Below are 21,661 nucleotides of genomic sequence, written 5' to 3' on the forward strand. Positions count from 1 at the left end.
AAGATCAAACTGTACACCCCAAATGCTTTTTCTTGGATGGTCCAGGCAGTAGTGGGAAAATGTATCTTTATAAACTTTTAACTCATTATATTAGAGGTCGTGGTATAGTTATTGCTGTAAATTTCCTTTTCAGTGGAAGAACCTTTCATCCCAATATAAATTACCAATTCCATTAAATGAAACTTCAATTTCTAGACTTGATATAAAGAGTGAAGTTGCTAAAACCATTAAAAAGACCCAATTCTCATTATTGATGAATGCACCATGGCATCCAGTCATGCTATAAACATCAGATAGATTACTAACGAAATTATGAATTTGAATGTTGCACTTGGTGTGAAAGTTCTCCTCGGAAGGGATTTTTGACAATGTCTCAGTGTTGTGCCCATGCTGTGTGATCAGCCATAGTACAAACGAGTTTAAAGTACTGTAGTATTTGGGGATGTTTCAGACAGTTGTCTCTTAAAACAAACTGATCAGAGGATACTGCTTATCTCCTTATATAAAAACTATGGGTGGTGTTCGTCACATACAGAGGAACAACAACCGAGCAGAAGGAAGTCAGTCCTACAGGGGTTGTCTTGGCAATGGCTGCGCCCTCCCCCAAGCTCTTTCCTGGAGCTATTTCCTGTAAGGGTGGAGTTTGAGGCAGGAATCCATCCTGGGAGAGTGGAGGCAGATCTTTTCAAAGTGTGCCACGCCAGCACGGGGTGAACCTGAGTAGGGCAGCTGAAAGGCTTAGAAAAGATAGACAACAGAATGAAAGCCAGGTCTCCGTGGGATGCTGCTTCTCTGAGAGACAGCAACCATGCCCACAGCCATGCCTTTATTTTATAGCAGATGCTACAAGGCAAAGTAAGGGCATGACCAAGATGTTTACAAACATTCTCCTGGGTTTCAATCCTACTCAACTACATGCACCTGAACTCTATCAAGTCCATATCACTCAGGCACGTGGGGCCACGTGTTCCGTCCATAGGTTCAAGCTTACAACTACAACTGTTGGTTATAATTCTGCTGGGAGGGCCCTGCCCTCCAAGCTGGGACTTGCACATGGCAATGAGAGGACTGTGCCCTCTCATCAGTCCAAGGCTTGAACCTGTCAAAAACACTGTAGTGGCTCCCCACAATAAAGTTTTAATTCTGTTTCTTTGTTACTAATGTTGTGGCCCCACCCCATAACAAAGAAACAAAGGAAAATTTCCCCATCGAATTTCTGAATAGTATTACTCCTTCGGGAATGCCGTGTCATAAATTAAAATTGAAAGTGGGTGCAATCATCATGCTATTGAGAAATCTCAATAGTAAATGGGGTCTTTGTAATGGTAACAGATTTATTATCAAAAGATTATGACCTAACATTATCGAAGCTGAAGTATTAACAGGATCTGCAGAGGGAGAGGCTGTTCCGATTCCAAGAATTAATTTGTCCCCATCTGACACTGGCTTCCCATTTAAATTGATTCGACGACGGTTTCCCGTGATGCCAGCATTTGTGATGACTATTAATAAATCACAAGGACAAACTCTAGACAGAGTAGGCATATTCCTACCTGAACCTGTTTTTGCACATAGTCAGTTATATGTTGCTTTCTCTCGAGTTTGAAGAGCATGTGATGTTACAGTTAAAGTTCTAAGTACTTCATCACAAGGGAAATTAGTCAAGCACTCTGAAAGTGTTTTCACTCTTAATGTGGTATACAGGGAGATATTAGAATAAGTTTAATCACTTTATCAGACATTGTTTGCATCACTGTTGTTTTTATATCATGTTTTTGTCATTTTTATATCATGCCTCTGTTGTTGTTATATCCTTTTGTTACTGTTTATTTATTAATACATTTATATAGTATTTTCATATACATTTTGTAAATTTCCTTTCATCTCTCACACTTTTATTATAGAGAAAGGGCAAATAGCAATATTAAAATATATCTGCTAAGTAATTCCCTTTTTTAAAAATATATATTTTATTGATTTTTTACTGAGAGGAAGGGAGAGGGATAGAGAGTTAGAAACATCGATGAGAGAGAAACATCGACCAGCTGCCTCCTGCACACTCCCCACTGGGGATATGCCCACAAACAAGGTACATGCCCTTGACCGGAATCAAACCTGGGACCCTTGAGTCCACTGGCCAATGCTCTACCCACTGAGCCAAACTGGTTAGGGCGGTTAATTCCCTTTTAATATGCATGAATTTCGTGCACCGGGCTACTAGTCTATATAATAAAGAGCCAGGATCATAATGACCAATTAGGACCAAAGGCTCAACCAGACTGGGGCCACTGCAGAGGCCTGACCCAGCACTGACTGCCTAAGGGGCTGCAAATTAGGCCCAGAGAGAGGCCTTCAGAGAAAGAGGCTGGGTCTGATCCATAGCCTCTGTGGCAGCTGTTGATCAGAACTTGCATCTCTTTCTCTCCTGGCCTGGCCAACAGCTGTGCCACCATTTCTTTCCAGTCCTCCACCGGGGCTGCTGATAAGCTCCACCTTGCTGATCAGGCACAGTTGATAGGCCCAGAGACACTGACTGGCATAGAAACTAACCAATCAGAACCAAATCTGGGTGAATGTAAGGAGCCAATGGCAGCCTAGGAGGTAGAACTTTTGATGCTGACTGGTATAGAAACTGACCAATCAGAACCAAATTTGGGTCAACTGTGAGGAGCCAATGGCTGCCTAGAGGCAGAGCTTTTGATGCTGGCTGGCACAGAAACTGACCAATCAGAACCAAATTGTCCAGGAGAGGAGGGCAGTTGCAGGCAAGATCAGGCCAGCAGGGGAGGGAAGTTAGGAATGATCAGGCAGGCAGAGGCAGTTAGGGGCAATCAGGCAGGCAGGCAGAGGGGTTAGGGGCAATCAGGCAGGCAGGCAACTGAGTGATTAGGAGCCAGTGGTCCCAGATTGTGAGAGGAGTGTCCAATCGCCAGTTTATGATGGTTGGACATCCCCCGAAGGGTCCCCAATTGGAGTGGGTGCAGGCTGGGGTGAGGAAATCCTTCCCCTCTGTGCACGAATTTTGTGCACTGGGCCTCCAGTAGCAAATAGTTAGTAAAACTTTGAGATGGCAAACTTGATAGCAGTTTTCATTTAGGAATGGATATTATTGAAATCCCCTGTGAAATGATTTGTAATGGATCTATTATTGAAGCTACCTTTGAAAATAGTATATCTGTAGATATATTTAAAAATATATCTAAACGTGTGATACTTTGTCCAAAAAATAAGCATGTTCATAAATTAAATGAAGAAATTTTGGATATGCTCAATGGAGATTTTCACATATATTTGAGTGAAGATTCTATCGATTCAATGGATGATGCCAAAAAGGAAATTTTTCCCATTGAATTTCTTAATAATATTACTCCTTCGGGAATGCCATGTTATAAATTAAAATTGAAAGTGGGTGCAATCATCATGCTACTAAGAAATCTTAATAGTAAATGGGGTCTTTGTAATGGTACTAGATTTATTATCAAGAGATTGTGATCTAACATAATCAAAGCTGAAGTATTAACAGGATCTGCGGAAGGAGAGCTTGTTATGATTCCAAGATTTGATTTGTCCTTATCTGACACTGGCCTCCCATTTAAATTAATTTGAAGACAATTTCCTGTGATGCCAGCATTTCGATGAATATAAATAAATCACAAGAACAAACTCTAGTCAGAGTAGGAATATCTCTACCTGAACCCATTTTCAGACATGGTCAGTTGTATATGTTGCTTTCTCTTGAGTTCAAAGAGCATGTGATGTTAAAGTTAAAGTTGTAAATACTTCATCACAAAGGAAATTAGTCAAGCATTCTGCAAGTGCTTTATCTCTTAATGTGGTATGCAGAAAGATATTAGAATAAGTTAAATCAATTTATCAGTCATTGTTTGTACCAATGTTGTTTTTAAATCATTTTTTGCTGTTTTTATGTAATATTTTTGTTATTTTTATATCATGTCTTTGTTGTTGTTATATAATGTTGTTATTGTTTATTTATTAATAAATTTATATATTATTTTCGTATACATTTTACAAATTTCCTTTCATCTCTGACACTTCTATTATAGAGAAAGGGCAAATAGCAATATTAAAATATTTCTTCTAATTAATTCTTTTTCGATGTGCATGAATTCATGCACTGAGCCACTAGTATGCATATATGCATAGCCCATGGACACAGACAATGTTGCGGTGAAGGCCTGGGTGAGGCGGGTGCAAGTTGGAGGGGGTCAATGGGAAACAAACAAACTGGACATCTTTAATGCTTTTAGCAATAAAGATAAATTAAAATAAGTAAGTAAATAAATATATTTTGCCACCATCTCTAAATCCCTCTTACGTGAGTGTCCTGAAATTCATTTCTCTTGACACCAGAGAAGTGCCGCCTATTTCCAACTGGTGATGGGAGAGACCCCCCGCCCTTGGTGTAAGTCCTCTTCTGGTAACAAAAGAGTTCTCACTCATTCTCACACTCATTAGAATGCAGCAGAAAGTGTGTTATTGCTGTTAATGCAGCATAGCAAAGCTTAACAGAAGTTCCAAAGTAAAATTATGGAGGTTTGAACCCTTCGTTGCCCTCTTCCTTATTGCCTTCCTTTGAAACACACAGAGCTCCGAAGCAGAAATGAATCCTATTTCTTTTTGTCCCAACTCCTGTCTAGTGTCCTTGATACTCTAATTCTCCCAATACCTTCCTTTTTTTCTTCTATGGGAACTAGGGATATCAACAAAGAAAAGCCAGAAGAGAGCATAACGGAACCTGTACCAAGTGAGAGGCAAAATGGTAAAAACTATAAACAACCTTATCTAAGTGAACAGAAACCAAATGAGAGGGAGGGTCTCTCTTCTGAGGGGGGTCATGGGCACTAATGAAGAACTTGCACTGGGCAGCATCTTTGTAGCAGCAGTTAGGACACTTCCCTGCCGTGAGATTGCAGTTAGTGAGGTTAACAGGCTTTGGGCTCTGGTGGCCTTTCTTGCAGACAGTCTTGGGCAGCTCACAGGCAGCAGCCACATTCTGGAAGGAGTCATGCAGAAAGGTGTTTTGAGGCTTACAGTGCTGAGTATAATTATTGACACCATGCATTGCCTTGTTGCATTGGAGAGGGCTTGGTTGTGTATGATGAATTTCAAAACACTGAGCCTTGGTGAGATTTTTAGGCAAAGCATTGTTGCTAGATTGGATGCTACTGGATTTATGAATCACTTAATAAAGCCAAATTTACTCTGTTGAATTTTGTTTGGTAACAGAGGGGAAGGATCACCATGAATTAGAGCCTACAAGCTTCTCAGTGGCCAAAGAACTAAAAATAGGACAGTAGCAACAAGTAGGAAAGGAGTTTCAGTGGCTGAAATGTGTATAGTATATTGCTGGAACCGTAAGTGGCTAGGTATGACTGCTTTTAAGAGGAAAGTAAAGTGAATGATAGGAGATGAGGCCAGAGAGGTGAGCAAACATCAGATTATGTAAGAGATTATGTGCTGTACTAGAGAAAGTTGATATTTCCTATAGGATATACATCTAGTATACACGAAAAATTCCAAAATTTGGATGGCATAGTCTTGCTGGTGATCATGGAGATCACATATGTTGCAAATTGATTTTATTCATTAGAGTTTTTGGTTTCCAGCAACTCAAAACAATTTGAGGTAGCGTAAGGGGAAAATGTAAATGGTGGTGTGAGTAGTGTGGGGATTTATTGGAAGAATGTGGGAGAGATTACAATATGAAAAAAATATAGCAGAAGAATTGGTCTTTGGAAATAGCTGAAACCCAATAAACTGCGTTAAGCTGGAGATCATAGCTTAATGGGCATAAATCCACTTCCTTCTTTTTTTTTTTTAACCCTGAATCACTACTTGAAATTCAGACTCTGAAGACAGTGTAGGGGAGAAAAAAAATTTTTTTCTTTTATCCTTCTAGTTTGTCAGCTAAAGCCTCTGTAATCAAAAGCAAATTAACAAGAGAAAAACAAACAAATAATTATCATGAATATCTCATTCATACATGAGAAAAACTCAAAGATGAGTAACTGAAAGAGGTGGCCAGCACTTGGGCACATACTATCTTCAGCTAAAACAAAGGAAGAAGAGTGTGTGAGAGGCAAGTTGTGGAAAAGTGACTGTTAAATCCGTGCTAATGAAGAATCCATCTTATATAAAAACTGCTGTTTGAAATTTTAACCCTGCTATTTTGGCTTCTGTAAACAGTTGCTTGCTGAAATAAAAAGAAAATAAGACTACTCCCATTCTAGAGAGGCCATAAACTATGCCCCAGACAAAGTTGTCAGTGCTAGCACCAGGCCAGGCCTTGAGATATGGTCTCATGGCCCCTTCCCAGCACACAGTCCTTCTTTCTCAGAAGGCCCAGAAGTTTCATTCCAAATTTGGGAGACAAAGGGCTGGAAAAAGTATAAATAGAGAAAGTTTCCTCCATGTTGGGGGGCTCAGAATTTGAAAGACACATTTTTCTCTGGGCCTGCACATAATTACAATTAAAATATAACTTCCCTTTCTCTAAGCATTGCTTGGTTTTTTTCTCCAGTCTTCTCTAACACTGACAGGAGACAGGCCAAGAAACATTGTGAGAGCTTAAGAAATTTTATTGCATTCTCTCACAGTGGGCTGGGTCCAATGTGTTGATGTCAGCAAGCAAGAGTAAGAAGGGAGGAATATCTATTTATCTCCTGTGAAGGACAGGGTAACCAGTCCAACCAAGTGCAGGTGGGAGGCCAGATATACCAGGTGTATCGATTAATAATGCGTTTTTTTTCAATAGATGGAGTTACAGAAATGTTGATATATATGCGATTTGATACCTATGCTATTTTGTTGTATTGACCACTAACTTCAAAACTTCATATGTCAAATTTTCTGAAGGTGTTAACATCATAGATATTTTTACCCTTAAAAATGTTGAATTTCGTGCCAAAAAAAGAGCATTTGCAGGAAGTTTTAATACATTACTTTACTTTGAAGAAACGTGCTGCTGAAAGTTATCGTATACTTTGGGAAGCTTATGGTGAACATGCTCCATCTCAAGATACTTGTGAACACTGGTTTAAGTGCTTTAAAAGTGATGATTTCAGTGTGAAAGACAAAGAACATCCAGGTCAACCGAAAAAGTTTGAAGACCAACAATTATAAGCATTATTGGAAGAAGATTCATGTCAAACTCAAAAACAACTTGCAGAAAGATTAAATGTTGCTCAGCAAACAATTTCTTATCGTTTACAAGCAATGGAAAAGATTTTAAAGGAAGAAAAATGGGTGCCACATCAACTGAACAAAAGACAAATGGAAACCGAAAAGTCATCAGTAAAATGTTGCTTCAATGGCAGGAAAGTCTTTTTTTTTTTTTTTTTTTTTTGCATTGAACCGTGACTATCGATGAAAAGTGGATTTATTTTGAGAATCCCAAATGCACAAAAACATGGGTTGATCCAGGTCAACCATCAACATCGACTGCAAGGCCAAATTGCTTCAGAAAGAAGACAATGCCCTGTGTTTGGTGGATCAGGAAGGTGTGGTGTATTATGAGCTTCTAAAACCAGGTGGAACTTTTAATACTGATCACTACCAAAAAGAAATAATCAATTTGTACCACACTTTGATGGTAAAATGACCAGAATGGGCCAGAAGACACGGCAAAGTAATTTTGCTTCATGATAATGCACCATCACACACTTCAAAACCAGTTAAAGACACATTAAAAGATCTTGCCTGGGAAGTATTAGCCCACCTGAGGTATCCACCAGACCTTGCTCCTTCAGATTACCACTTGTTATGATAGATGGCACATGCACTTTCTGAGAAGCACTTCAAAACATATGAAGAAGTGGAAAATTGGGTCTCTGAATGGTTTGCCTCAAAACAAGAAAAGCTCTATTGGGACAGTATCCACAAATTACCTGAAAGATGGGGGAAATATGTAGCTAGCAGTGGACATTACTTTGAATAAAGCACTTTTGATGTTTCTCTTGAATTATCCTATTTCTGAATTATTAACCAGTACCAAATTATCTCATCTCAAAAACTGGAGGTCAGTCTGAGAAGAGCCAGGAGCTCTTTGTGTCATACATCAAAGACAGTCTTCTGGGTACAAAGGAATGGCAAGGCCTTCAGGGCAGGAGATAAAGAGTAAAATTCAACCAAGTAAGTTTGAAGATCTAATTGGCTTTATTAAGCAATTCAGGAATTTGGCAGCATCCCATCTAGCAACTAGAAAGGCGCCTTGGTGAGTGGTACAAAATGAGACTTTTTATAGGCGGAAAGAAGGTGGATTACCAAGTTAATAGAGTGGATTATTTTAAACAGGACACCTTCATTCAGGGGAAGTCAGGGGGTCATATCAGGCAGATTACCTTATCAGTGCTGATCAGGAAATTCCAAATTGAGTGGTTTACAATTCCACCTCTGGAAGAGGCTGAAATTTGGTTAGTTATTAAGTTTTCGTTTGGTGACTTGAATTAGCAAAAATGATTCACAATTTTACTCATGAATTTTCATGCCTATGATTTTTTGACTTTATAATAGTGTGAAAGCAATATGCATTCAATAGAAACTGCCTGGGCTAAGCTATGATGTTCAGTAGTGTTGAAAAGAATGGTTGAAAACAGTCCAAAATGGAGTCACTTTTGGTAACCATGTGAGGTAACAGATAGATTGATTACCTTGATTGTAGTGATTCTTTCACAATGCAAATGTGTACTCAATCAGGTTGCACACCTTAAATATAAACAATGGATATTTCCTGTAATTCAAATATTTTCTGTTTTGTCCTTTCAGGGGGGCATGTGTGTGCACACACACACACACACACACACACACATGCACACACACACAGTCTCACATACATACCTCCCTTCATAGCTGCTGGTGTCTTCATACATATCTGTTCCTCAATTTGTTTCAAAATAATCAAAGGGGAAAGGGAGGGGTGTGAGAATTGTCTTTAGCATATGACACAAACGTTTCTGTGTCGTGGTCATTGATCCAATAGGTTTTAATCATGGACCAGTTTATGAGGGTATTAAGGTGTTGGTGCATGTTAAAAACTAGATAATAATTAAAAGAGGATAAAACAACAAAATCTCCACATAAATACCATAGCACCATATTCATAGATATCTGTAGTTTGAGTTCTTTATTAAAAGGAATACATGAAAAAATCTTTTAAATCAGGAAGAGTGAATGAGTCTTAATGATCTAGTACATTGTTAATACTTTAACTTACTACAATGATTCAAAAGTTTGGGAAGAGAAAAATATAGTTCTTTGTATCATGTCTTAGTCTTATTAGATCCAAATATAACAAGGTTGCCAATTAAACAGACAATTGTACAAAATGAAGTCTCATTTTGCCAGTTTATACTTCCAAATTTGTAATGCTTCCCCCAACTGCTGACTTTGAGAATATTAAAAAGATGATACTCTCAAAACACTCCTTATGATGAAGTAGAAAAAGTCCCGGATTAGTAGCCAGTTGAAGTGGATTTGTTGCTTCAGCATTTCCACTAACTTCATCATCTTCAGCAAATTCTTTAACTTTGGGCTCCTATATGTAGCAACATCAGCATTGCAGGTGTGTGGTGGTATTAAAATTAGATAACTGAGATGGAAGCACCTTAAAATACTTGAAATGCTATATCATATACGTAATAACTAAATTTCAGAAGATAGGATCTGAGAGAGCTAAGCTGACCAGTATTATAAAAGGAAACAGAAGAGTTTGTAGAAATTTTTATTACAGAAAAGCCCAGTCCCATTATAGGTTTATGTCTCCATTTCTCTTTGATGCATTTAACAGAATGGATTATACAGGTAAAAGGGAGTAATAAGCAGAGGAGGCAGAGCCTGAGATAACTCAAATGCATTACTCATTGCAACTGAAGGAATATGTGAAAGGTCAACCACGGACCATAACCCCTGCAGGGTATCATCTATCTGTCAAGATGCACAGGCACCAGGGGGTTACCCTGACAGGCGATGACAACACGCCTAGTGCTGGCAGTGGCCTTGTATGAGCAGTTGGGGGGAGAGGAACTTCCTGTATCTTTGCAGTCTGTGACTCTCACTACACCTGCATGGCAGTTCATCTTGCCATTCTTGCACCGGATATTGGGGTTGTTGCAGATGTTATTAATGGTCCCGATGTTTTCATGGATGAAGGTGTTGAATGGCTTGCACTTAAGCTTAGTCATCTCCTGTTTGTCCATCCTCCTGTTGCAGTACAAGTTGGTGCCACCTGGCCCTATAGAGTCAACATGTTGCCGCTGGAATTTTTCATATCTGGTCTCGCCATAGGAAGGCTGCACCAGCCCCAACCCCAGCAGGGTCAGCAGCGAGAGCACAAGCAATAAAAGGGTCTTCTGGAGAGCCATCACTACCTTGGAGGCGCCTGGGGAGAAATCAAGAGGTAGGAGAAAGGAAGGTAAGAAATGGGCACCAAAGAGAGGTGTGGAGAATGGCAAGTTGATATTTCCTCAACTCTATAGTCTACTCTTTTCTCCCCACTTCTCTGCTCACAACTTTTCTCATCACTGCTTCCGAAAGAGTTAAAAGTTTGCAAACATGCTCTTCTCTGAAAGCAAGAACTTTTCTCTTTTATAGAGAGACGGTGTTGTAGCCAGTACAATGACTCAGGGCAGAGACTGACGGGCTGGATGTCCAAGTGTATATGTCCTTTATGGTCAGGGTGTGAAAAGGGAAAAAAGGCAGATCTAAATGAAACTAGAGCTGTCTGTCTCTTGAGGAAATTCTCTAGTCACTTAGGAGAGTGTTTGGTTCCCTGGAGACTCTGATTCCCAAAGGTTTGGACAGACAGGATATGCCAATGAGAGTTTGCGAACTGATTTTAATTCCTGACATCTGGAAATTGAGGAAGGTGTGGGAAAAGGATAGAGTAACATTTAGGGTTAGCCTTTCCTCTCATATGTCTATTCTTTTTTTAAATTAAAAAAAATTTCTATTACAATTGACATATACTATATTAGTTTCAGGTGTACCACACAGTGATGATACATTTATATACCTTACGAAGTGTTCACCCCAAAAGTCTAGCACCCACCATATGTTGTTATTACAATGCTATTGACTATATTTCCTATGCTGACTTGGCATCCCCATGGCTATTTTTAAAACTGGCTATTTGTACTTTTTTATTCCTTCACCTTTTTCACCCGTTGGCATTCTTTTAATGATATTAAAATTGAGTTGTTTTTTTTTAAAAAAAAAACTTATAAATCCTATTTTAAAAAGTAAAAATGGAGTATCCAGCCAAAGTGCTCTGAAAATAGTAAATATATGTTGAGTGAACTAATAAACAAAACAAGGGAACTAATGAATGAATGAAATGATATGTTTATAGGGAATAAAGGTGTTTCCCAGGCTTGTGGAATTGACTGATAAAAGAAATTTAAAAAATAAATGTCAACAGCACAATCTCCACAAAAGAGGACTTGGACTGTGACTTCTTTCCTTGCTGTTTCTATGCACAACCTAAAAACTAGGCCATGGTGATATAATCCTTCATGCTGTGTCTTTCTTCCCAATAGCTGTTGTCAGTTTGCTGTCGACTCTAGTTGCAGAATCATTTTGTTGGCATTTTCGGCAGTGTAAAATAAGCATACGTTTAATAGAGTTTTTTAAAAAAACACAAAACTAACCAAAACCTTCAGAGCACAACAAAGAAAGCATTGCCATATAGTGTCAGAACATTGCTTCTGTTGACTGAGGAAAGGAAGGAACCAAGACCTATCTGAGTCTAAAATCAGTGCTTTTTCCACATCTTCTATTCCCTCTCTCTTGCCACTCCCCAAATATTCAGGATATTAAAGACATTTATGTTCAAAATTGCTTCTCTTTAGCAACAGAATTTAATCAGGGGTGGGATAGGGTAGGAGAGGAAGTGGGAATCTCTCACCAACACCAACTAACTAGATGCTGCCATCTGAGGGTCTCTCCTGGGATTGGCATGAACTCATGAACTGAATCTCCTTGACCATGGCAATGAGGCAGGGCTGACTCACTAGAGCAGCGATTTTCAACCTTTTTAACCTCATGGCAGACATAAAATAATTATTAAATTCTGAAGCACTCCAAAAATATATTATTTGTCAATCTGACAAAAAAATCCGTATAATTTTGATTCATTCACACAGGCAGCTATCATGTTGGTTGTAATTATTTTTAATTTGACAATCTAAGAGAAAAGTGGTCAGTTTCCCTGACTAGTCAGATACTGCAGGTTTTAAAAATTGTGGGGGCATACCAGTTGAAAATCTCTGTACGAGAGCAAATAAAATTAATCTCTGACTCAACAGGAAGTGAGCAACCAAAACAGTAAGGACCATTTTTTTGAGGGTCATACAGGCCCATTTCTACACATGCAGCCCAAGAGCTGATAGTAGCTGAAGTCCTAGTTTGATGAATATGGGTACTATTGTCCTTTGTTTTCAAAGAAGCTTCATGATGGCAGGTCACACTGTCTGGGTGACTCAAATGGCTGATAAGGGACCTGCATACCAGTTTCAAACATAACTTCATTCTTTAAAATGCTATCTCCTTTTGCTTGTATACAAAAGGCCAGAAGGCTCTAGGTCATATTTCAGTGCCTACAGCTATAGATATGAGACACGGACTTAGGAAGAGAGAGAAGGGGACAGTTGTGGGAAGAAGAGTAACAGAGAAATGATGTTTGATTAACTCCTCATCCTTAGACTAATGGATAGAATTTCTGAAGGTACACTTAGCACTTGGATAATAGCTTCATCACAACAATGTACTTTGGGTTATTTTCCCCAAATCTAATCTTGCAGGGGTAATCTCACACCTCTGATTTTGCATGGTTTTGTCTAACTTTTTCTCATCCTACTTCTTTGTGTCCAAGATATGATTTAGAAAGACAATTGGCTACAGAGAAAACCTAAACTATTCATGCAAGAGCAAACCCACAGCCTCAGCCACAATAACCAACTGATTTAAAAAGACATAAACAAATATTTGGCAACAGAAGCCCAATGTAGCAATCAATGGGTGTATCTCAGTACCAGAGCTACAGCAGAAAATGAAATGGTCCCCAAACCATTCCAACACATACTTTTTGGTCAGAGCTTGCCTCAAAGGCTCTCTCCACTCTACCACATTGATTCTCAATAAGAACTTCTTTTGATACTGTGATCCCAAAGAACTAGCTCTGCCACTTTAATTATATGATCTGGAGAAAATTACTTAACCTCTCTCAGCATTATTCCTCATATGTAAGTGAGTATAATACCTGCCTCTACGGATGGTATGAGGAATAAATGATAAAATCAATGTTAAGTGCTTATCATAATGCCAGGTACATGGTAAGTGCTCAGTAAGTGCTGGCAATGGTCATTTTTGTAATTTCCTTTTTCTTGGTTTCCTTTACTTCCTTTAAACTGGATAAAATAATGAATGACTACACCACGTTGTGTATATTATTACTCCCCTCTCCCTTATTGTGTAGAGTACCTGTATTCCTTCCAAATTAGAAGGCTGTTTTTAAGTTGAAATATCTCAGCTACTAGAATTTATGCTGTGTCCCTACAGAAAATTTTCCTCTTCACATTGAGTGGAATTTTCTTCCTTGCATATCACCATCTTCAAAGGGCTTGGGCATTTTGAGGTTTTTGTTTTCTTTTCGTTGCAATGTTGACCAGGACTTCAATTTCTCAAATAAAGACTGAGATAAAGACTGACTTGCCTGTCACATGACATTTCATTTTAAGCAGCTTTAGGTTGTGAGAGCACAAGAGACCCAGAGCAAAAAGTGCTAGGCTTGGCTACCCAGCTGCTAGTTCCATCAGCAGGTCAGCAAACAACCCCATCCCATTGCCATGTGATTTCCTAGGAAACAGTCATTTGCCTTAACACCAGAGCAGAGAATGCAACGATAATAATCTAAGCAGGTGTTTGGAGAAGATATGTGTTTTCACAGCTATGGCACACTCAATATAATAATGATCCATACCTTTGGCCTTTCCTATCAAGGCCTTGAGTAGGTCAATGATCTCTATGGAAGTCATCTTGCATCATATCAAGGTGAAGGTACTGGTTGGAGAACCTCAGAAAAGGATCCAAATATTCTACCAAAATCTGGACCTTTCTCACTTCCTAAGAAGTTCTTGGGATTTTACAATAAGGCAAATTTTCTATTAAAAGAGATTTGGAAAACTCTTCTTCCTACTTTCTTAGGAAATGACAGTGATATGAAGTTTGAATTAGGTTCACTCAAGGAAGAAAGATTAATGTGCTGAGTGTGCACCAGTAATTTACTTCTCCATTTCTTCCTGCATAAGTTTAAATACTTTGAGTCTGGGCTCTCCCAGGTGGCACCTGGACACTGATTTATAACCTGGGTATTGAAGAAGCAAAGCTTTTGGCCCATTTCAGGGCAATATAGGCAGCAGGAGAGGACACCATTGTGAATACCGTGACCACTACAGTCATATATTCACAAGACAGCAAAACTAGTGATTCATAATTGTTATTTATTAACAACTACTTTATAAATAAAATATTCAGACACCTGTTGATAGAAATTAGGTAGCAGGAAGTTAGCAATTAAATCTATGAATTGATTGGTGTATTTTATGAAAAGAGAGTCTGTTTACCTAAGCTTGTGATTACTTGAAAACAAATTTAGACAAAGAAGAATAAGGGATAAGTTTGGAATCTTTCTATAAATTCCCAAAGACCTAACAGTTGCCTGACCTCCATTGAAAAAGTAAAAGTTTCAAGATAAAATAATGAAAAGTAATCAAATTTTTAAACTTTATATGAAATAACCAGGAGAATTCCCTGGGAGCAGTCTAGTCACAGCAACTCAAAATTACCTCCTGCCTAAGACAAGAGGTGCATTCTAGGAGTGAATTTTGATGTACATGCAGAGTCCGTGTGTGTGTTTATGTGTTAGAAAGAAAGAAAGAGAGAGAGAGAGAGAGAGAGAGAGAGAGAGAGAAAGTTTAAGAGGGAGGTAGATAGAAAGTTTAATTAATCTGTTGGTATTTAGTTCTAAACACTATTTCTCAAAGTTTAACTTTTGTAAAAGGAATATTGGCTTATTTGACAGCCAGAACAATTTGCTCCTCTTGAAAATTTTGCTTAGCAGCCATGAGCCCTGGAATTTCACAGCTCTACTGTAAGATGACTCTCACATCCTTACACTCACAAAAAGGGAAAGTCTCCCTCCCTATTGACTGAGAAGGAGCTAACTGATAGGGAAAAAGGCATTTGTGTTCCATGCCACCCTCTCTGGGGACAGTTGAGTAGAGAAAATGGGGAAAAATCAATAAGCCAGGAATTGATGAGAGGACTTTGATTCTTACTGATTTCAGAGATATTTTTATTTACTAACATATTGTAACACAGAAAACAAAAGATCCAGTAGCTCATTTTCTGGCAGTGAATGTAGTCACCACTGTTTTGGAGTGTGTGGGGGAAAATGCCAGGAATGGAGAGCAGAGCCAACTCTGGGTTAGGGTCTTGCTGGTTATGGACGGTAAAAGGAATCATCAAAAGGACAGGTTAGCCATGTTCACAGGCAACAACTATGTCTCTGGACCCTGATGTGTCTCTGTACCGGCAGGGAGGCCAGGGGGACCCTCTTTATGCCTGCAAATATTGACCTGAAAAGGAGACCTCTTTATTCTGAAATTTTTTGTAAGACATTCCATTCCTATCTTCACAGATGACCTTGATGTTGTTACTGGTGTCTTTACAGAGTGAAGTTAGGCTTCATCTCTACATCATGGTTTCACAGTATCTGCCATTGTGGCCACTTGGATTGGCATCATAGTGCTGGGCCAGGAAGAGTCTATAGTGTTGTCATTTGAGCCAGCGTCAGTGGGGTCAACCCCAGACCCAGCATGAAGACCAGCAACAGGGAACCCAGGTCCATCATCATCTCTACTAACAAAGGCTCCTGCCAAGGGCAAAAAGTATGATGGGGCAAATTAGGCTAAAAGGAGAGGGCATCATGAGTCAAATACTCTCAGTCACCTAAATTGCATAATATCTTTTCCTCATTAATCTCACATTTCTTATCAAGCCATTGCTTTGGAAAATCAATCTACAATTTCCTGAACACAACATCCAGCCCCAAACATTCTTTCTTATCCCTTAAGACTCACTGAGTATTTACCATTCTATCAGTCATAGCATGGCAATATCCATTCACACTCTAATTCATTTATTAATTAATTAAATAACAAAAATTACATAAGCTCTTCTGGGTACAAGGCACTGTGCTAGGTCCAGGCACACAGAGACCATTAAGACATAACCAAGTCCTCTCTAAAAGGAGATGTAGCATCCATGGGGGAGGAATAGGAGCTCCATTTCACCGAGATGAGACAATAAGATAGGAGACTTATCAAAAAGATGGATTTAAAAAGACATATGTTTAATTGATTTTAAACAGAAAGGAAGGAAGAGGGAGAGAGAGAGAGAGAGAGAGAGAGAGAGAGAGAGAGAGAGGATAGAGAACCATTGATGTGAGAGAGAAACATCTATTGATTGCCTCCTATAGGCACCCAGACCAGAGATCAAAGCAACACCAGGGCTTTGATCTGACCAGGAATAGAACCAGCAAATGTTTGGTGCATGGGATGAAGCTCAACCAACTGAGCTATAGTGTCCAAAGAGATCAAAGGGGGACTTTTAATGAACCCTAAACCCAGGAAAGGGCGAATGAGAGGATTGTTAAAGTCAGGATTCCAGGTATTCAAGCTAATAAACCAGCTGGATAAAAGGAGGGTAGTTGGGAGCACTTTTGCCCTGAGGTGAATGGAGACAGGCCTAATTCCCCAAGAATTAGTTGGTTTGTGACTAAAGGTGGAATTATTATGTACTAGTTAGAAAAAACAGAGAGGAGCATGGTAGAATCAATGCAATTCCTGGAAGTGGGTCTGGGGTTAACTTTTACAGAAGACTGGAGGAAGAGGAATTCAAGCTAATCCTTAGGAACAATGTGGATTATTCTCAGAGAATATTTTCTAGTTTCCCTATAAATGTACATAGACTGTTATACAACAGGCATATGATGTTACTATGTGATAACAAAACAACAACAACAACAAAGTAAACCTCTTCAGAACTTTTCTGCAAGCTAAAGTCCTCATAATTGGCTGTAATGATTTCTTAACATCTTCCTGAAAAGAAGAATAAGCCCTAGTCAGTTTGGCTCAGTGAATAGAGTGTCAGCCTGTGGACCAAAGAACTGTTTGGTTCAGGTCAAGGGCATGTGCCTACTTTGCAGGCTCCTTCCTGGTCAGGGCCCTGGTTGGGGCTCCTACAGCAGCCAATCAATGAATCTGTTTCTCTCACATCAATATTTCCCTCATTCTTTCCCTCTCTCTTCCACTTTCTCTAAAAATCTATGGAAAAATACCCTGGGTTGAGGATTTTAAAAATTAAATAAATAAAGTATTTTTTTTAAAAAAAAGAATAAGGAAGAGAAGAGAATTGCTACCATCATCTGTCAAGAGTTTTCAGTCTAAACTGTAGAACTCACACTTCCCAGGGGCAGTGTGTCACAGACACTCAAATAAACCCATAAAGTAAATATAATGCTTCTTCCTGGAGTATGATTTTATTTCAATGATAGCTATTAAAATAGAATTAAACAAGTATAGTTTATAACAAAATAGAAAACAAATTTCTTAAGATCTTTTAAAACTTTATGTGCTAAGAAATATGAAGATTTGAGAACTGAAAACTATTTGGTGTTTGAAGCAGGTAGTTTTCTGACAATGTCTTTACTTCTTTGGAGAAAAATTTAAAGAACATTCAGAGCCTTTAAAAACCGTCATATCTTTCCCCACATTATATCAAATATGTATGAGTGTTCCCACATCCAATAATAAAAGTGACTTTTCACAAAAACTTGAAACTGATTTTTATAATTTTGTTTTTCAAATTGTTTGTGAATTAGCAACTTAATTACTTTAGGATTGGCTATGATTTCTTAGTAACCATCACACTAATGAGAAATTCTTACAATGGGAGAAAAAATTGGACCTTCAATTTATTCTTAAGTATGATGTAAGTCATACAAATCCTAAATTAAAAGAAAACAAATGTTACATTTTTATAGACATTAAATTAATTAGTAATCTTTATTTTGTACTTTTCTATGTCAATAAAATTATTTTCATGCCAAATATTTTTATACCGTTAAAGATGCCACAAGTTCTAGCACTAAGCCTGTAGTATTACTAAACAGCCCTTGAAGTATGTCTGTGAATCTAGAAAGACCAGGAAATCCAGGGTTCTGATGGTTTCATAGGAAGGCATGTGAGAGAGGGAGCAAAGTGAACACTCTTCTCATCATCATTTGGCATTGATACACGTTGTCTGATTCATAATAATAATACACAAATTTGGCACACTGTTGAAGAACACCAAATTATACACTAAAAAATGTTTTGGTCATTCCACAATTTTGAAATAAATAGCAGCTGAAAAAATTTCCATTACGGACATCAATTATAATTTATAATAGAATCAACTGAAAGCACGTTTTTGTAACTTGAGCAAAAATGTGGTTCATGACTGAAGAGGGAAGAGCCAGCCCCAAAAGAATAATAAGTGTTCATACATGGCCACTGCTTCAGCACAGCTGCTCACCTGCCATGCTTCCCATTTGCCAAGCTCTTTACATTTAATTGTGCTTTTTAGTCTTCTGGGTGTGTTTTCTTTTTCTAGTTCTGTGGAAGACCTCATCAACGTTTTATTGAATTGGATTCATTTAGGTCTCTTGTTCTTCAATAGACAAATATTGCCTTCTAATGTCAAAAGCAATTATAGAATCTCAGATTCCCAAGTTGGAACAAGACCTTAGGGTCACCAAGGCAACACCTCTCTGCCTGGGGCCAGAAATCCAGAGTTCAAAATCAGGAAGTAGAACCAGAGCTGTAGTAACGAAAAGAGTCATTAGGTGGCAGTGGTGGGTAGACATGTTGCTAGCATTTGCGCGCTATAGTGGAGACCATGGGTCCTTTGTAAGATGTGCCAGTGCTCTACAGGTTGTGGGGATATTGTTCAAAGAAGGGGGTCTGAGCTGCTGGGCCTGTCTAGAGTTTGTTTAGATAATGAGACCAAGGACACCCCATTAGATACAAGTGTCAAAGCAACGGTCATGAAGCTCAGTATCTGCTCACAAGGATATCACAAAATAAAGATTGCCAATTTCCACAGGTGCCATTTCAAGCTGTTATCCAATTACCTGACTACTTGTCAGGGTTTTCTACTGGTGTACACTCTACAGGAGGGCAGAGCTCATATTATTCACCTTGAATCTCAGTGCCTGCCTCATAGTAGAACCTCAATATTTTTTAATTTTTTTTTAATGATTGACTTAATTTTCCTCTCCAGGCTTAAGTTTGTTTATCTAGAGAATGAGAGAGTTGCTAACTGTAAAGTCTGAAATTCCATGGTTCTCATTAAGCATAAGAGAATCTTTTCCAGTTTTATTAGCGAAAGTCTAGAGGAATTACAGAGACAAGTTTGTATAAGTTTAGTTGGTAGATAACATAAGGCACCTTGTGAAAGAAATAGATGATAAGAAGACCTGTGATCCACTTTCACTGAAATGTATCATTTCTTAAGGCTCAGCATATTAGCCAAGCCCACACCACCTCTAATCAAGGCCCTAGACCAGCGGTTCTCAACCTGTGGCTTGCGACCCATTTGGCGGTCGAACGACCCTTTCACAAGGATCACCTAAGACCATCCTGCATATCAGATATTTACATTACGATTCATAACAGTAGCAACATGAAGTTGCAACGAAAATAATTTTATGGTTGGGTCACAACATGAGGAACTGTATTTAAAGGGCCAGAAGGTTGAGAACCACTGCCCTAGACTGATGCCACACAGGGGCTTCATATCCTACTAAGCCACTTGCTGGTTGGAGGTTGAAGGAAACACATCCCTGTCTGGAGAGGTAAAGGAAAATCTTTGCTTTTAACCTACAATATTTGCACAATAATTCTGTAAGAACTTAGCTTAATTTTTCTGTCTTATCGTAATCTTGAATCCCTAAGACATCCAGAAACCAAAGCCCAGATGGTACACAGCATGGCCACGTGTATCTAATATGTACTCCCCAACTCACAACTTGCTCACTCATATATTCAATCCTAAATTTCCCCAAAAGAGGTAAAATGAATTTGGGAGAAAACAAGTAGGAGACAGATTATTTGTGGTGCTGAAGTGAATCTGCCTAGGCCAAGGGTTTAGAGCCTCACATCTGGTCATCAAACTCACACATAACCTTCCATAGTCAAGCACATAAGTGTCAGTCAGCTTTTTGTCAATGAAATATGTCCTCATTGTTCCTCAGACTAACTTTATCATCTGTCTCAAATCAATCCTTTAATCTACACAAGAATTCATATTCTCTTCCTCTCTCCACAGGCAATGTTTTGTATTCAAGAGGTTCGTGCAACTTTACACACCAGGGAATTAACTTACACTCTATGACAGGTAACTATGGTTTTAATTTCCATACATGTAGCTTCACACAATACCCCACAAAGTGAAGCATAACTCTCAAGGCATATTCTTCTCTTTACCTCTTTTCCTTCTTTCTTCCCTTCAACCTGCCAGTGTATCTTCCTGGATGTTTTTCACTTGGCTCTTAAATAGCAATCAAAACTTTTTTTAAGTAAAAAAATTAGTAGAGATTAGAAGACAATGAAGCTAAAAGCATTCTTTTTGTTTCTCTTCTTGCTCTGCCACATTTAATGCCTGTTCCCTGGGGGTATCCAGATGCCCTTCAGCTAATGGCTTTCCCAGGACTTTGGGGATTTTATCACAATTCCGGAATTCCTCCTAAACCTCCACTTGCTCCCAGTCTCAGTAATCTCCCTTTATACACGCGTGCGCGCTCGCGCGCGCGCGCGCGCACACACACACACACACACACACACACACACTCTTAGAAACGCAATATCAAAAGAAATCTGCTTTCATTTTAAACTTTAGAATCTGGTTCATTTTTTTCTTAGTTCATAAGTTGGGCCCATAGGCTTTACAGGGGGAAAAATTCTTTCATTGAAATAGCTAAATGGCTAAAAATAGTATGTATATATTTAAAAAATACAGCGATAGATTACCCAGGGGTAAGAATCTTACAAAAATCTGGAAGAGTCCCTCCAACTGAAGATGGTTTCCAGCTCTTTGTTCCTGGAGATGGGTTCCAGCTGTGTGCACTGGATTCCTCAAGTTCTGATTATATAGCGATCAAAGAACTGGGTGGGGAAACTAGTTCCAAAGATCCTTAATGCTGGCAGACAGAAGGAAACCAAGGACACTGACTGCCCTTGGCAAACAAGGAAATTCACCTTTTCTTGAAAATGACTTGATCAAATATTTACCCACTGGAGTGGATTAAAGATTTGTTCCGGGAGGCCATTTTTGATGTTCATAAGCCCTTTGTCCCAAAGCTGAGCTTTTTGTGATGTCCATGGTTCTTATTCCTGCCAATGACAGGACTAAGGTTTCATTGTTCACATACATGATCTGGATCCAGAATACTTTGCATCTGATCTATGGGCCAACTCAAACAACTGCCTTGGAAGAACCCCACAGAGTAAATGTGGTCTCCCAGCAGAATGCTCTTCCCCTGCCC

The 21,661-nt window shown here is 38.9% G+C and overlaps 1 protein-coding gene across 2 annotated transcripts; it reads right to left on the reverse strand.

Moving 5' to 3' along the window:
• Window positions 1–9,157: 9,157 nt before the first annotated feature.
• LOC139003763 (ribonuclease 4-like) lies at window positions 9,158–21,221 on the reverse strand. 2 transcript variants are annotated; one of them, XM_070406007.1, is made up of 2 exons: window positions 21,166–21,221; window positions 9,158–10,396 (listed from the first exon to the last, which is right to left on the reverse strand). In XM_070406007.1, the coding sequence occupies exon 2, from the start codon at window positions 10,377–10,379 to the stop codon at window positions 9,939–9,941; it is 441 nt and encodes a 146-aa protein (XP_070262108.1). In that variant the 5' UTR covers window positions 10,380–10,396; window positions 21,166–21,221; the 3' UTR covers window positions 9,158–9,938. The 2 variants fall into 2 exon arrangements, with proteins under 2 accessions (XP_070262108.1, XP_070262118.1); XM_070406017.1 differs by having other exon boundaries at window positions 21,147–21,216.
• Window positions 21,222–21,661: the final 440 nt, after the last annotated feature.

The sequence above is a fragment of the Myotis yumanensis genome, unplaced genomic scaffold (genome assembly GCF_028538775.1).
Source record: "Myotis yumanensis isolate MYYU_CA2020_CCGP unplaced genomic scaffold, mMyoYum1.0.hap1 SCAF_1, whole genome shotgun sequence".
NCBI lineage: Eukaryota > Metazoa > Chordata > Mammalia > Chiroptera > Vespertilionidae > Myotis > Myotis yumanensis.